This window comes from Rhinolophus sinicus, chromosome 2 (genome assembly GCF_057876585.1).
Source record: "Rhinolophus sinicus isolate RSI-liver-muscle chromosome 2, RSI-T2T, whole genome shotgun sequence".
Lineage (NCBI taxonomy): Eukaryota > Metazoa > Chordata > Mammalia > Chiroptera > Rhinolophidae > Rhinolophus > Rhinolophus sinicus.
Genome location: NC_142502.1, coordinates 17,648,573 through 17,666,449, shown reverse-complemented (window position 1 = coordinate 17,666,449; position 17,877 = coordinate 17,648,573). Strand labels below are relative to the sequence as shown.

General features: G+C 40.6%; 1 protein-coding gene across 6 annotated transcripts in view; it reads left to right on the top strand.

Moving 5' to 3' along the window:
- GRM1 (glutamate metabotropic receptor 1) overlaps positions 1-17,877 on the top strand; it is a 336,860-nt gene that overhangs the window by 264,093 nt on the left and 54,890 nt on the right. For all 6 annotated transcript variants that reach the window (XM_019744493.3, XM_019744494.3, XM_074333687.2 and 3 more), the window contains exons 5-6: positions 6,120-6,366; positions 10,732-10,900. In XM_019744493.3, coding sequence (XP_019600052.3) covers positions 6,120-6,366; positions 10,732-10,900 — 416 coding nt within the window. The remainder of the gene's footprint in view (positions 1-6,119; positions 6,367-10,731; positions 10,901-17,877) is intronic.

Sequence of the window (17,877 nt, the reverse complement as noted above, 5' to 3'; positions counted from 1 at the left end):
TTTGTGATGCTTTATTTAGAAAGAAAAATGTCCATATTGTTCACATATGTTAAAACTAGGTGGATTTAAGCAATAGAAATTCAGCTAATAATAACAGTGATAACATATGCTGGATTAAATGATCCTTTCTTCTCTTCCATCCTACATAGGAGTTAATTTACATTTTAATAAACAAAATAGCAAATAATAGAGAGGGTCATATGTTTCTGTGATACGAGCAGAGAAAACTTTGTAGGGAAAGTGAAAAATACAGTCAGAGGAAACAAACTCTCAGACTCTAGACTCAAGCACAGACAAGTCTAGACTATTATAAATCTTATCACAAATTCTCTCTGGAAAAGCATTTAAAAAATTTAACACCTCAGTCCTTCAAGAAAGACCGAGGGCATTTTAGTTCTTTGAGGTCATCATTTTTAAAATGACCTGATTCATCCTCTTTCAATTAAGTTAATACTTGGGTCATTTAAAGGAACATGCATTTCATATTCTTTGCTTGATATTTTCACAACATAAAGTAATTACAGCCCTTTCTATTTCAATATCAATTGAGATTGTATCAAATTATTTATTGAGTATGTAATGCTATCAGATAAAAGAGGCAGTGGAGAGCTACAAATGCTAAGCAATCAGAAGAATATTTTCTCTGGGGACAGTTATGTTTACCAGTGTCTTCCAAAATACTTCTTTGTTTTATGACGTGATAGAAGAATACTTGTTTTGTTTCTTTTTAATTTGAAGTTAATGCCGAGTGTCTAGATTTTAAAAGACAGCATAACTAGACATGCATAATGATGGGGTTACATTAATGAAATAGAAAGAACAGGCACCCACAAAATACTCTATTGACTCTATTGGAATTCAACATTGTTTCAATCTATTTTCTATATTTTTCCACTTTGGACATTCAAACTAGGACAATATTAGTAAAAACTCAGAATAAATAAACATAAAATTGCTTGTATTTGCTAATAAATGTCTTGTCTGTTACGGAGCTATTAGAGTAGTTGGGTATGGCTGCTACTTGCATGCACAGTGCTGCTTGGGAGGGACCAGATCCAGCTCTGGAGGTCACTACCTCTGTCCTTGCTATGTGACCTTGAATTCAAACCCCTGGGATTTCAGTGGGACAGTCAGTATACTGCCTTCCCAAATTTGGGTTGAACTGAGAAATAGACCCAGGAATCAAACAGATGGAGATAGAATATGTTTTATCAGTAATGTGATTGTGTACATTGAAGACAAAAGAATTTATAAAAAATATGTAATTTAATGATATTTACTTATTATAAGTCAATTTAGTAAGTTTACAGGATACAAGGCCAAAATACAAATATCAATAGTGTTTCTGTATACTGGCCACAAATAATATTTAAAAATGTCAAAGACAATAGTTGTAGTAGCATCATAAAAAGCAAATACTTAAAATCTGCACACTGAAAAATTACAAAACATTGCTGGGATAAATTATGGATGCTCTAAATAAATGAAACCATCTGGAAATGCTCAATATCATGACCATGTACAAATGTACATGGATATGTACATATGTAAACATTTGTGGATGTGTACCATAAAGATTTCTGCACTTTACCATATATTGGCTGAACTTCAATGAAAAAGTTTTTGAAAGTTAACAACAACAACAACAAAAAGACAAACAAAAAGCCATACTGGCTTAGAGACATGGATTAGACATGTGGTCACAGTAGACTTTTCAATGGTTGACCCCGAAACTAGGTAGATTAACCTATCTTGCTTACTGGCATAGCTGGGTAACTACAGCCCACGTTTACCAAAGGCTGAAGAACCAACCAGAACCCTTGCATACTGTCAAGTGCCTGCTCCAAATGAGACAGAAATGGCTGAGCTGAGCATGCCCACTTTCTTTTTCTCAATACACCAATAAGATGAGCCCTCTTCTCTCCCCATTAGGTAAGATAAAAAGGCCTGTGGTGCTTCTCTATGGGAGTCTCTTCACAAAAAAGGCATTAATTGAAGGGGAAGTAGGGCATTTCTCTCCAGTCCTGACCTCTCTGTGCTTTAGTCTTCTCTCCTTTGTAAAATGGTGATAATAGAACCTATCTCACCCAGTTGTGTAAGGATTCCAATAGATAATGTATGCGAATGGCTTTGCCCAGTACCAGTAAATGTGGAATTGGTGAAGCAAAGCATAACAGCTTTAGCGAGGGAAGAGATCTTCAGGAAGATAATCTGATCCACTTGTGGTAATTTTTTAGATTAGGAAACTGAGACCCAAGGAGGTCTGGACTCTTGTCCAAGTTCCATGGCTTGTTGGAAATGTACTGTTGACATATTATAGCGGGAAGGCCTCCAGGTCTCAGGTGTTCATGTGCCTTGTCCAGAGTTCTTTCTGCTGACCCACTGTGCTGAAGAGCCGTCATAAATGGCAGTGGATAAAACTGCCGACCCACCCCCCATCGCTCCCGATCACCGTGAATTTCCTGTTTTCAGAAGGTACACAGTCGAAACCTACCCCCAGGGAGGACCTGCGTGTGGCTACACTCAGGCACCAATTTACAGCCCTTGTTGTGCTTTCCCAACAAGAACAAGATTACTATTTTAGAATCAAGGTAGCTATTTGCACAATCCACTGTGAAGTAGTTAGGCAGGTATTCTTTTGAAAGTAAATAAACACAGTCAACTACAATTATTTGATTCCATTTAGTATATGAGAAAAGGTAATGGTTTAATGATACCCTAGTGGTCCGTAACAGTTAATGCACCACAGAAAATGAAGCATAAAATCCCCTTCTCACTAAGAACTCTGAAACTAGTGTTATGAAAGGCCCTAACCCCCAGGGGATTCAAATGTTTTCACCGTCCCACCAAGTGACAGCAGTAATAGTTTGGATGCTCTAGTCAATCACCGGTTATGAAATACAGGATGACATGAAAACCTGTGATGTATTCTGTTGGTTCAGTGATAGATCTGGGACACTTGTTATGGCAAGAAAATGGTCCTGTAAAGGCCAGATTGTTTTCTAACTCTGTCACATGTTCTCAAATGCTAGCTCATCCTGAGCTGGGCCAGTAGCTTGGGGGTTCTTACTGATGGCAGCACCCCTTCATGTGCAGACCCAGGGGACGGGCTGGCAGGGTAGGGAAGTACCTGGGCTCCCCTAAGACCAACGCAAACACAGAAGTTCTTGGTGTTTCTGTTGGAAATGGTGTGAGTTACAAATATTCCCTGAAAGCATGTGCCTGGCCTCCTGGCTCTCCGTATGATAAATACTAACAGGATGGGCTTCTTTGCCATAACTTGCCATGGATAGAATACAGGCTGGTGCTTCCAAGTCAGCAAGACAGCTGTGCACATCTGGACCAATCCCAGGGAGAAGCCCCAAACCAGCTTGAGGACGATACCGGAGCACAGCAGGATGTCCTGTCTTCAGTCACCAGAAATGCACCTCCTCTGTAGATTTCTATATCTGCTCCCATGTTGCCACTGAGTGTAACAAGTTTGAGGGTCCAGGGGTCATGTGGATACCACTGCTCTTTCCTCACTTGTAACGGGCAAGATGAATCTCTCTTTGGCAGGATTATCCAGAGCTCATTATTTGAGTCTTGTCTATAACAAATACAAAAAATAGTAGCTAGTATTATTAATGTGCTTATTTCCCATTAAAATTAGGTTCATGTAAAGTTGTTAAAATTAATAATATTCTGCTGATTATTTATTGTATCTACATATATATATATATATACACGAAACACATGTATATATATGTATACATATGCATACATAAATGTATATATATTTGCGTGTGTTATGGATGTTATTATATGTTATTATCTACATATAATATAGATAGATATAAATCTCACCCACAATAACATCAGTAAATACATAAAGAGGGCAGCGTGGCTGGAGAAACGTCACCGTTGGACTAATTTGCCTTGTTTACAACTGTGTGTCCAGAATAATTATTAACATCACTCTCAAAAGTGACCCAGTTTGGACAATAAGTTATGTAATCAACCTAAATAAGGTTCAAAAGGAAAACATTGATCTCAGAGAAAGCCAAGAACAGTTACCGTCTCAATGCTGATGAATAACACATCCACTGGACAACTACGGCTGAAGAAATTTGTACTGGAGACACCAACACAAATTTTAAAATATGTAATAATTCCTTAATAGCAGTTAGCAAAGCAAACACAACAACAAACTCAGTGTTCATAAGGTTTGTCCCAAATAGAGGATTTTCCATTTGGTAAAGAACACTCGGTGTTTATTCTCATATTTTCCTATGAGAAAATATGAATAAACACCGAATTTGCTCCTGGGTTGACATCGATAGTTTCACCTTGAAGTGGATGGTTTTAGTATTGACGAGAACCCTTGAGGTGGCTGCTGCAGTGAAGGTTATTTTGCCACTCAATTTTTGTCTGTTTGACTTTTCTTTCTTTCTTTAAGTCCTGCTAACTTCTCCAATTCTAGCAAAGTTTTAACATTTAGCTCCCATCCTTGGAGATTCTGAACAGTCTTTAAAGGCTTGTTTAAAACTTATCAGACAGGTGGCATTAATTTATCTCTTTTATAGTCTATTATAAAAGAGAGGGAAAGCAAACTAACATTAAGAGTCTGTCTGGGTGACAGACGTATGTTACCCTGTTTCAGTGACTTGGCAGTTTTTGCAAGAAGGATGTTTGCTTTCTCTTTTACATAACTTTCGATGCTTATTTCCTCTCAGAAAATGTCCTTCATCCAATTGGGAAAACATTACTTTAGCAAATCACACTTAATAACTTCCTATTAAGCAACGTTGGAAGATTGGCTAAACTGAATCCCCCTCGCCTTCAGTCTGGCCTGGGTCACTCTTGGGTAGATACACATGTATCTTTTACACATTTTCAAGTGTATCTATTAATAAATGGATTTACCTTCCAGTAGACCTCTAGAAACGTCTTCTTTCATATCAAGCTCAACAACAAAGTCAAAATTCCTTACCATTTCTTCTAAATACTTTAAGTTCTCTAACTTCCTAAATGTTTTCTGCTACTCTCCAGCCTGGGGCCTGTTTTAGGCTGGAACAAAGCGGTCAGCTGGTGGGGCGTCTGGGAGCCTCATGTTGTTTTCAACCCCATAAGCAGCTGAACTTGCCAACGTTCCCAACTTCTAGAACCTTGAGCATACATCACACAGACCCCTCACTATCAGTCAAGGGAAGGACTGAAAGCCCACTACAGAGAGAAGCAAAGTTTTAGAACAAAGTATAAAGTCTCAGAATTATGCCAGGGGTGTGTTCCAAATCTATTTTGTTTTCCAAACCCGTTACCTTTATTTCAGCAAACCCAATTGGTCCCTGAATTTCTCATTCATATGTAAACCCTAAAGTTTAGACTTTTGATACGGAATTCATATCTAATACAATATTGTTCTTGTGAAACTACCTGGCAATTGGGGAACTTTTAATTGCATGTGACACATGTAGAAATGGGTTTTTGAAATTCACTGGTAAAAGCAAAAGGCTAAAATTAAAGGTGTATTATGACTTTTCCATCAAGAAACATTTTACCTGAGTTTCTAATAATTAGCAAATCTGATTCAAATATGTGTGTATTATAAACCTTATGTAAGAAGAGATTCATACTACCTAGCTCTCCTTCTTACTCTAGATTTTTATGGCCCTAGAGATGATACATTTAGTGGGGTCATCCAAAAAAAATAGCAGAGTATAGATAATGCACAAACTGTTTTACTGTGAATTATGGATTGTCATAGAAGAGGATGTGAAACATGTTTTTTCCAGGACTGTGATATACGGAGACTTTTAATATAAGTCTCTGTGAACCAAGAGGGAATAAGAGTTATTTCCATTCTCCTTAAGGATTTTCTTGCAATATATGAAAATTCTTTTTCTTTTCACCTCTATGAAGTTTATTTTATATGTGATAAAACTATTATTGAATTCAGAAAATAAAACTGAATAAACAATCTGCGGATAGAATATACGAGAGCTAATCACAAGTACAGAGCTTGAACAGTTGGGCCGGCTCTCCCTTCCTCTGAGAGGCCTGAAAGGCATTTGAGAATTAAACATGCAGGCTTAGACATCACTATGCAGCCTTGGTAGTGACCTGTTTTTATGTTCCAGGCAATGAAAGCTTAGAAGAAAACTATGTCCAGGACAGTAAGATGGGGTTTGTCATCAACGCCATCTACGCCATGGCACATGGGCTGCAGAACATGCACCAAGCTCTCTGCCCCGGCCACGTGGGCCTCTGCGATGCCATGAAGCCTATTGACGGCAGCAAACTCCTGGACTTTCTCATCAAGTCCACGTTCATCGGTGTGTCGGGAGAGGAAGTGTGGTTTGATGACAAAGGAGATGCTCCTGGAAGGTAAGGCAGTCTTTTCCATAGTGGATCCAACTAACCCATGAGCCCTCCTGAGCCAGACAGATTACAACTCTGGCTCCTTTGGGTTCCATGGTTTCTGGGTGTCATGAGGATAGATACAATGAGAAAACTAAAGATACAGGGCTCATGTTAGATGGCAATTACATGTTAAAACGTTGAAAACCATATTGGTAAACACTCACCCCCCTGCATCCTGCCAGTGCCACCCCCCTACCCAGTTATCACCTCAGTCCTTCCCTCAGAACACTGGGGACCTCCCTGCAAAGCTAAGAAGCCAAAGAAACTACACCTGACCAGCAGGACCCTTGCAGGTACTGCCAGCTCCAGGCCAGCACCCTTCTTATTGATTGGTCCCAATGCCATCCTCGTTGTGAAATATTTTAATATTATGCCTGGTTAAAGAGGTTAACATATGACGAGAACAGCGTCCTACACATATATCCCTTTTTCTCAGGCTAACTTATGTTCCTCTTGGAACACGAAAAAAAAAAAATTTCTTTCTGTCTTTGAGTCTGTATGGCTTCCAAAGAAGTAATCAAGAAGCAAAGGAAAATTAAACCTAACTAATGTGTACATATATTTCCCCTAAGTCATTTGATATTCTTCAACACTTGCTTTATAACACCAGCTAGCTCACATGTAATTGGTACATGGAGAATGGTGGCAGTATAAAGAGTCGTTATTTTTGCTCATATGAATTGTCCCAGGCAAGGAATAATCAGAACCGTCAAATAAGAATTAAACCTGGCAACAGAAAGAAAAAGGCCCTCAGCTTGGCTGCTGCACAATATGCCCGTCATCTTTTTTTTTCCCCCCTCATAAGCCCTGTTATTGTTCAGTATATGGTTTTGCAGAATGAGGGAGTTAGGAAAGCATATGCCGTGTTAACATGGAACATCAAATCATTTAATCTTCATTGCTACAGGCGTATCATTATCCTCTTTCACAGATGATAAACTGAGTGTCAGAGAAACTAAGAAACTCACCTAAAACTCACGCAGGGAATAGCTGGTCGAGGCAGCACTGTCTGAATCTTAGGCTCCCGGTCTTTTTGCCATATCCAGCTCGCTGCCTTTTAGCCAATCCTGAAATTAGGCCAAGTTGCAGGCAGCATTCTTAAAGTCATTTCAAAAATACTGTAGTTGACTATTTAGGAGGGACTACTGTACGACATTGTAAGAGACCCTAAATAATTCTCCATGCATCTCTTCCTTTCCTGTAAACTTAAAGGTCCATGTTTGCAGAGTGCCTTGTGGGGCCTAAGTGAATTCTCCCTGTTAAAATCCAACAGCTCTAGGAAAGGTAAATGATAAGAGTAGTTGTCAGCAATTAGAATGATGAATTGAGGAGATTCCTTCCAAGCAGCCAGTTAGTTGGGAGCAGATTTAGGTCAAAATGTGAGCTGATGGTTGGGATGGTCTGGGGTCTGGGCCTGGGGAAAGCCTCCAGGAGCTGAGCACCTTTGGAAGTGGAACCAGAAGGAACAGTGAGTCTGAGAGTCAGAACACCACTCTCCCTTCTACACCAATGGTTACAATGCTGGGTTCCACCGGAAACTCTAATAGGCTCTGCAAAGGATCGGATTTGGAATGGAAACCTTCCTGCATGATTGTATGAGATAACACACATAAGGTGCCTACCACAGGGCCAGATGCAATTTAGGTGTTCCACTGATAATATTTCCTCTTCGCCTCTCTATCTGTAAGTCATCCAAAATATAGGCACACAATTTCAGCTTGCTTCTCCTCCCATCATTAGTTACATATTTAAATCATGAACTTCCCCTTGGGTCTCTTTTCAAGGATTATTTCCTCATGCTTGAAATTGGTCATCTTAATCTGTGGTCAGTTTCTGTTTCAACCACCTCCCTTTGCTTCCATTTCCTATCAGAACACCATTCATGCCTTGGACCCTCTTTTAATTATTTTAGTTAATCATCGTGCAAAATAAAATGAATGCATTGAGAGGATGTTGTAAAGCTGTGATTTACAGCATAAGGATAGTCCAAATAAATGTCAACATACCCGGAAGGGACTCTGGGGTCCTGAAAAAGAGCGGCATTTATTAATGCACACAGCCCGGGGAAGGCCTCTCTTTAGTAAATCAGTATTTTTCCCTCGGTGTCTTTCAGTATTTTTTTTTTTTTTTTTTGCCTCTGGCTTTTGGGACTTTAAAAAAAAAACGTGTTTTCATATGAAAATATTGTAAGGGTTTTCAGTTTCTACATGCTAATGAAGTGTGAACTGACTGCTCCTATATGAAGAAATAAAAGTCTTAGGGAACTGATTTATAGAAAAACAATATTCTAAAGGTAGCAGTGCATTTAAACCTTCATTGAAAGTACGTAAGGAGGTTTAAGAATGTAATATGGAGTAAAACCTAAAAATTAAAAGACATGAAAAAGCAAACATTCACAGCAAGTTCTCTAACCATGAGTTTAAAATAGAAAATTATTGGATGTGTACATTAGTATGGACTGAGCCATCAGCCCACATTAATACCCACATACATGGACATTACTTAGACAGCTACTCTGTAGAACATTCTAGTATGTCTCAGCATCCAGGAAAGTAAGAACCTTTTCGTAGCCAAAAATCAGAATAGGCAGGAGATGAAGAATATGGTCCAGGTGTGCCATTTTCTCATCTCACTCTTGGTAAGGTGTGTTCACCAGGAAAAGTAGGGAAAACACTTCCTTCACTCTCCCAGTCTCCCCTTTCCCATTTAGGGGAATGCTGTTTATAGAAAGTGCCAGAACCTGGCTGTAGAGAAGCCACTAGCTTCCCTATGGGTGACAAAATGCACTTGTACACTAAGAGCAGGCAGAAAAGCCAGTAAAGGATTCAGTTGTCGAGATGAAGAACTGGGCCAGATACAGCCAACAGGTTTCAGATGCCCATTGAGATGGATTGGTGGTAGCTTCCTGCAGTGCTCAGCCAAGGATTCTGAATCTGAATCCTGTTTAGAAGGACTTCCAGGATGGATTGGGCAAGGAGAAGAGAGGAGGAAGAGAGCCGGAAGAGGAATATGTGTTAGTTAATTGCCATCTATTTCTTTGGGTTGAATGCAAAGAGCAAGGGACCATGCTTCTCATATTCTAGAGCAGGAGGTGGGACCTCTACACAGGTTGTACAGAACCCAATCCCACTTCACAGAACCAGGAAGGGAGTGCATCTGGCATGTGTTTCTGGGAAACTGCCACAGGAGTTATAATTTACTTGGAGTAAATAGCAACATGCAGAGAAGACTGAGGAATGCCAGGAAAGTTTCAATGATGGAGCGATAAATGGCGATGCCAATACAAAGATGTTCTTCAGTTTTCTTACGGTTATGGAAATAACCAGAGTATTTTAGGGCATTCGTAGAAATACACATATGAATGATACAGTGATATTGCCTTACCTAGGCATTTGTCCCAATTGTGAAATAGATTTTTTACATACCTTACATTAATTGATCCTCGCAAGCAGCCCAAGAGCTTTAAAGAGTTCAGTGACATTTCTAAGTAGTTCAACCTACTGTTATAATGTTAGGAAAGAGAATCTAGGTTACACATCCCAAGGCCAAGTCCTGTGTTGTTTCCATTGCTTTGGGAGATGCTCTCCACTGCCTGCTCTGAGAAAAGATGAGATCCGGCCCCCAGAACACACTCTGGCTGCAGTGAAGATTTCCAAATGTAGATTTTGCCCTTGTGTAGCATTGCGGCATTTGAAATTTCTGTTATAGCTTATACCGATTATTTGGATTCAGAAATGTTTGTCCTAATCAGGGAAGAGACCAGTTTAAATGTCAATGCTCAAGATGTTAAATCCCCAACATCCTTGCTAATTAAAGATGCATTTCTCAGATTTCTTGCTCTCTTAGCCCCTAAAATAGGCTTTGGTCGTGTTAAAACTCAACTCTTTCAATCCAATGTAATGAAAATAGCAACTGAATGTGAAAAAGAAAGTTGGGATAAAAGTAATCTAGTTAAGAAATTAATGTTTTCAAGAACTGCTACTTGTTCAAAAACATAACTTAGTGAATAATGATTTGGAGGAGAGGATGATCCACTCAGCACACGTAGAATTTTTTTTTTTGTTTTTGAGAATAAGCAGAGAGAAGGTATAAGAGTAATATCTTCCTTAGCAAATATGGAAAACACACAGACTGAAGAATGAAATGTAAGCTTTGGAAAAGCAGAGGAAACATTAGAAATACACTAAAATATTGACAGTAGCTGGCGTTGGGATGTAGGATGATTCTAGCGTTCATGTCCCTTCCCTCATTATTATCTATTTACCAAATGTCTTTGTTTCCCACATCATGTCCATATTCTCCGAGACACACGTGTTGTTTTCTTCATAGATATGACATCATGAACCTGCAGTACACTGAAGCTAATCGCTACGATTACGTACATGTTGGAACCTGGCACGAAGGGGTGTTGAACATTGACGACTACAAAATCCAGATGAACAAGAGCGGAATGGTGCGCTCTGTATGCAGCGAGCCTTGTTTAAAGGGTCAAATTAAGGTGAGCCAGTCACACATGCATTCTTGGACGGTGTTCAGCAGTGCACCCCCTGCCTGCACATAAATGGAGCCATCTTTCTTAGACAAGACGGTTCAGAAAGGGTGGACCAGGCTTCCTGTCTTTGTGTTTGTGTTTAGCTGAAATGGAAAAGACAAGGAAAGATTAGGAAATGGAATAGGCAAACCATTTCAATGCTTAGAGTGGTCCTCACCTGAATTACAGTGATGAGCTGGGATCTTCACTACAACATAGAAAGCCAGGGGGTGAATAATCGAATTAAAAATTGAAACAGAAGTAAGCATGGAAACCAAAACCAATGATACTGCTTAGTCATAGAGCTAGCTATTGTTAATGAAAGCAGAAGCTTAACGATGCTATATAAACATATAACTAAAATAAAAGAAGTTCAAATGAGGTAACACAGAAGCAGGGCTTCTCATGACTCCACCAAATTCTTTGATTTTCCTGAAACTAGTGTGTTTTCTAGCCAAGAGAGAGTCCTCACTTTCTAATTATTCTCAGATGCTTGTTTTTCAGCTTGGGGCAAGTGACTAACCATGATATTAGTGTATACACAAGAGTGGAGGAAATAAACATCAAATATTGAGCATTTGGCTGCACATGCTAGGGAGAATTCTCCGTGAAGAAGGCATGGAAACAGAGCTCTCCATATCCCATGCTATGTAAAACCGAACTGGATGATGTACTAGGAAACGGAGCGTAGGGGAGTGATTGTGAACTGGCAGGAGTACAGGTTAAATGACCCGATGGTCTTTCCCTCTCTAATTCTCTGTGACTCATCTCTGGGCACAGACAGACTGTCACACAAATGTCGCACAGCACAGCTGGAGCAGATGCTGTGTGAGGGTCTGGCTCTCTCGCCATGCTGCTGTGCCATTCTCAGGAAGACGGAACCACCCACGTAGGGGAGATGCCCAGATGAGTACACGTAGGGGACGTAGGGCAAGAGTCTAGTCATGGGAAGAAGTGTTGGTGTGGAAACTGGAAAAGCCTTATCTTTACCAACAAAAGAAGGTGGAGGATTTGGAACCTGCAACACCTTTGGTGCTGAGGAAAGCTAGCCTGAGGTCCTCAGACTCTCAGTGACACCAGCTGCTTTGAGGAAGACACAAACTTCTGAGACACTTCCCTCTACTTTTAAATATCTTGTGCTCCCTCTGCAGATGTTATGTTAAAAATATTTAATAACTGTCAGGACAACTAACCAGTCAGAACGGAGTGCATTCCAGTGCTGTGACAGGGTACTGGAAGCCTCCTGTCACGCCCACAGTTAATCCTGGAGTTGTTGGATCATGGGAAGATTTGGGTGAGGGGGTCCTACAAGGCTGGGGGAGTATGGCACGTCCAGGATGCTTGAAGATACCATTAGTTTTTAGTCAGTGATGAAGTATTTTAGTAGTGTAAGCATGCCTCCAGCCAAACCAGTGTTTATGAATGTATGTTAGCCTGGCTTCTCCCCAAGAATTCATTCTGATTCTTGTCCTGATGGAATTCTTTCACATGAGACTGTCTGTTGGTATGTAGGAATGCATCTTCTGAAATCCAGAGGCCCAAAACTTCCCCTTCTCATGAGATGCCAGACCACTGGATTCTGCTTTTGTCATCTTTTCTGGATAATGGGGAAAGTAGGATATCTGAGACCTAAACTTATATGATGGGAATACAGAAGCCCTGGGCTTATGCACTTCTGCGACCCAAAGGATGTCACATGTTTGGCTCAGGCCTCCCTTCTAGTGTGGGTGGTAACACTGAAACAATAGCTATGGAACAGTTTATGAAAATACAAAGGTGGGTTTTTCAGAGTATGAGGAAAAAACAAAAAACAAAAAACCCTAGAAAGAGAAAACAGATTATCCCAAAGATTTACCGCACTCCAGCTCCCTTTCACAATTCCCTCCGATGACTCTGGTTTCTGGCAGGCCGTGAATGGGGGCTCAAATACCATGTGTATCCCCATTTGTGCCTTTCAGAAGAAAGACTTCCCCCACCCGCCTGCCCCAGGTTCAGAGGAAAGGCTGTCTGCATACATCTCTGTGCACAGATACTGAAGTATTTCTGGTATCACGTTTGCATTACGCCCATGCAGTTTTACTGAAGGAGGTTGCAGAAATCATTGCTGAGTTGTTACAAAGCATTCTCTATACATGCAAATCTCTTTGGGCACAAATTTAGAAATATTGTGTACCCTACAGGAGGAAAGTAGCACCTGGAGTGGAAGTGAGAGGGGGATGTTTGTTCGTTTCCCATAAGTACCCGGGGGGGGGGGGGTATGGAAAAAAATGAAATCTGAATCTCATTTCCCAAATAACCACACTCATATTCTTATACGACTAATTTGCCACCTACCAGGCCCAGGATGCAGGGAGTCAGATCTCTCAGAAGCCACTGCAAAGATGGGAGAGAGGCACCTTACAAGGCAATTGTAGGACTTGCACTTGTATTAACTGGGAAGCATAAGCTTTAGGAAAGGAGTATTCATCTTAAATATCAAATGCCATTTAAAATGCTAAATATCAACTGCCATCTAAAATAACCATTTGACTTCTTTTATGATAGCCCATAGAACTTTCTTATGGCAACTGCTTTGAACTAGTTAACATTCTAGTTTTCTTTTGTTATTGATTTTTAGAAATATAAATATAATATATTATAAGTATAATGTCACATGGAGGGAGAAGTTGATTTTAGCCATACCACAAACACAGGTAGATAAAATCAAACTTTGTGTTGTTGTGTGTTATATTAGTGAGGGTTCAGTCAGGAGAAAAATAACCCATGCCACGTGGTTTGACAGAGGAAATTTAATATACAAAACTAGGAATAAAAGTAAAAGAGGGCACTGAAGCAAGTCAGAGATGAGCACCTGCAGGAATCACTCCCACCCCTGGGTGGAAATCATGGCTTCTCCTTCCTCCTTCTCTTCAGGTCCTTCCATCTTGACAACGCTCTCGGAAGGTGGTCGGCAAGAAAGCCTAGATAATGTAGTTCCCAGGTACTTAGCTCAGGTTCCATTGAGCCCTTTAAGCCAAGCAACGCTGAAGTGCTAGTGCATTATTGGGAGATAGAATCCCAGAGGTGCAAGAGTGAGAGGAAAAGGAAAGTGAGACATGGCAGGAAAACACTACCACCACCACCACCACCACCACCACCACCGCCAATAGGATGCATTATTGAGCAGGATGCTGTTTCACTGAGCATAACTAGTCGCTCAGCCTCACAGAGATCCCTGGACAGGCCACTCAAACTATCTATTGAAACAAGGAGGGTAGAAGAATGGATGCACCTGTGCCATCCTATTTTCTGCTTCCTGTGGTGAAAGTTTGCTCACGGGAAGTAAAATCCCATTTAGGCAGCTACTGGGGAAGCCAGTGTCTATGTTCTATTACATGGCCCTACTTCAGATTTGGAAGCACTGTGGGGAGCAGATGCCTCTGTGGGTCCCCTGTCTGGTCCCACCAGGGCTCCTGCTGTGGTTAATGCCATGGAGGCAGTTCTGGAATCGGGTGCCTATTCCACAGGAGCGAGACAACTGGAGATGCCAGAAGATGGGGCAACAGTGATAGAGACTGAGGTAGGGTTCACAGAAGTGTCCAGAACTCTCCAAGAGCCAGTGGCCAAGGGCCTAGGAGACAGGTTAGGGGAAGAGGCTCTGCAGCAACATGGAAAAAGTGGACAGTGGATATGCAAGCAAACAGCAAAGGCCTGGCACGTGTGTTGTTCTCCCATACCAAGTCTGCCACTGTGTTTCCTTGGTGTTTAAAGGGCAGGTAAGAGGTGAGAAGGGGTAGGAAGACAAAGGAGGGGAACATGAAAAGAAGAAGGAAGGCAATAGAGATTGGGGACTAACATTCATCAAGCATATTCTCGTGCAAATACAATAATAGATGCTTTACAGACATCATGTCAATTATCCCTTCAAACAACCTTTTTAAAGCAGGTATTATCACCCCCATTTTATAGATGAGGAATCTGAGACCCAAAGGGGTTGAGTCATTGGCTCCAAGCTTTCTCAGTAGAAAGTGCCAGAGCTTGGCTTAAAGCCAACCCCAAGCGCTTATCATCCCACAGCCACATGTTATTCAACTGTGTCTCATTATATGAACTGGCATGTTTCCTACAAATGCAAATTTCAATTGCTAACCCTTACTTTCTCAATAATTCACAATAAAATTATAAACAGAGATCTCCATTTAAAATGCTGGGGGACCAGAATCTAGAATTAAGGAAACAATGTCTGTGAGGCATTGGGAGAGTTTGACAGAGACAAAGAAATCAGCCTAGAAGTCAAGGGAAAAGGATCCTGCCAATTGTTTTCGCTGGCGTTCTTTCTCTTCCCTTCTCGTCTCTTATATTTTTTTCTACCTTTATGTTGTTCTTTGGATTCTTTACTCCAAAATGATGGCTTTGGGGCTGGAAGTTTTGGCATGGAGAATGGAGAAATTGTTACTTCCTCCTATTTTCTCATCTGGCCAATCTGACAGGTGGATTCTGGAGACATTAGGTGAACATGGAATGTATCATAAATGGTTCCTCATTGCACACGCCATAGTGTCATGTAGTAAAATACATTTTATATATGTGGACAAAAGCCCAGTTACACATATCTTACAAACTATAGACTTCAGAATTGGGTTAACTATTTTTCTACCCTGAACCATTCAAAAGTGAGGTACAAATACCATGAAACTTCATACCTTCATACCTGAGCTTATGTTTACGAATAAGGACAATTTCCACTTAGCCACAAGACCAGATGAGAAAGTTAGCAATAACATCCTCAACCATAACTGTCCTATCCATCTCAGCTTTCTCTTTTTCTGAATCAAAGCAAACTACCCATTTAAATTGTTCATAGTTAATGCAACCAGATTGGCAACCAGTGAAACTATGATATGGCTCCTCCATTATATAATTATGGTCGCATAATTATATATTATTTAATTATATATTGAATATACAGCTGGATGGCAGGTTCTCGATATAAATAGTCCACAGGAATATAAACAAAATTCGGTATCTGAGAAGCTTATGATTACATAATGACGATGCCATCTGCCCCAGCTACTGAAAACATATTGGCTAAAATTTGGACCAAAGTTGAGGACGAAACATTGTTTTTTGTATTTTTCTGTGCATGTGTATGCATGAAATTGCTATAGTTTCTGTGGATGAGGAGGAAACATTGCAAGCACTGGTCATAATAAGAAATTTTAGAGTTATTGTTAATTTATCCAGAGCTGCTCTGAGCAATAATGACACCTTCACCTCTCACGCTCTGGCCAGTATCTATGCTGGTCTCCTTGGTTATTGACCTTTTTGGTAATCACCTTTACCTGGGACCCAGCCTGTCCAGTACTTCTGGGGGCAGATTCCTGATAGGAGCTACTGTGATTCACAGGACAGGGGCAGAGCAGGAGTACAGCAGGGCTGCCGTGTGTTGGCAGGGGCTGCACCAGAAACAGGGTCCTTCATTTTCGAAGTAAACATGTATTGAGGTATAATGTTCATGCAGAACAGTAGAGTAGGAAGGCAATCGTATGCATATGCCGGTCTTTGCTCTAGCTGTTCTGCTGTCTAGAACACTCTGCCACCAGATATATTCAGGGTGTACTCTCTTTCCCGCTCTCAAGTTTGTATTCAAATGGCAATGTCTTCACCTGACCACCATATGCAAAATTGCAACCCCCCTACACCCTCACCTCCTGTTCCAGGTGCCTCCCTATAAGGACTGGGACCAACATGAGGCAAGTGAGGTAGCTAGGGTACAGATCTTAAGGAGGCACTTACTATCAAAGTTCTGCAAGTATGGGGAGAGAGGAGGTACTTGCACAACCCGGAGAGTGTGTGCCTCTTTAAATGTGGTCCCTCGATGCTACACTTACTTGCCTCACTTTGGTCCCTACCCTGAACCCTATTCCGCTTTCTTGTTACACTTTTCTCAAAGCCCTGTGCAATCACAGCTCTTCAAGGATGGGGATAGTCTCTGTTTTGTTCACTGATTATTTCTAGCCTCAGCATAGTTCCTGGCACATTGTAGGCACTCTCAATGTACATTGTGAGTGAATGAATGCATAAGCTTTTTCGTCCTCCTTTTAGCAGTATACTTAACCCATTATGTTAGATTCTGAGCTTCTTAACCTCAGTGATCAGGTCTCTTTATTTATTTGTCTGCATACATAGCACCATGTCTGGAACACTTGGCCACTAAACAAAGGTTGATTACGTGAACATATATCTGACAACCTCTGAGGTATGATTTTGTTTCTCAGCATGGCATGTCATCATCCTGACAGCAAGTATTACACTAGGAAGAGCCCAGCTCTTGGGAATAACTAGAGATAATATGACTGAGATTTACACCAGGCACTGATCCCTTCTGCAGCCGTTTTCTCATCTGAAAAATGCACACAATTAACTTCACCCCATGGAAGGGTTGAGAGGGTTAGTGTCATTCTATACAGAATGCCTGGCACATAGCTGGTGCAATATATGTCCACTCTTGTAATCATTTTGTGGTCCTATACTATTTTTATTACATTTTCTCTATAATCAATTACAATGAAGGGGTTTCCCTAAATTGATATTTTTATTTAGTTCTTGCAAGGCTCTCTTCAATTTCCTCTTTTTTTCATTCCCTTCACAGTCTTCATTTCCATTTCTTCTGTTTATGTCATATTTTATATTATTTCTCTTTTTATTCATATACATTATTGCGTAATTAATACACACCAAGAACTATGCTACCACTGTGAATGCAAAGAAACTTAAACATGGTCTCTTCTTCTAAGGAACTCATAGTATAGCTGGAGAAAAGCACAGCAGCAATTAGAGCCCAAGCTCTCACACAGCGTGTTGTGGGGCCTCAGGAGGGCAGAGCAAGCTCTTCTCTCTTGTAGCTGATTCTCCTACAGTCCTAATGAGGGGAGACCCAATTTCTTTATTTCGTTTAAGTTTTC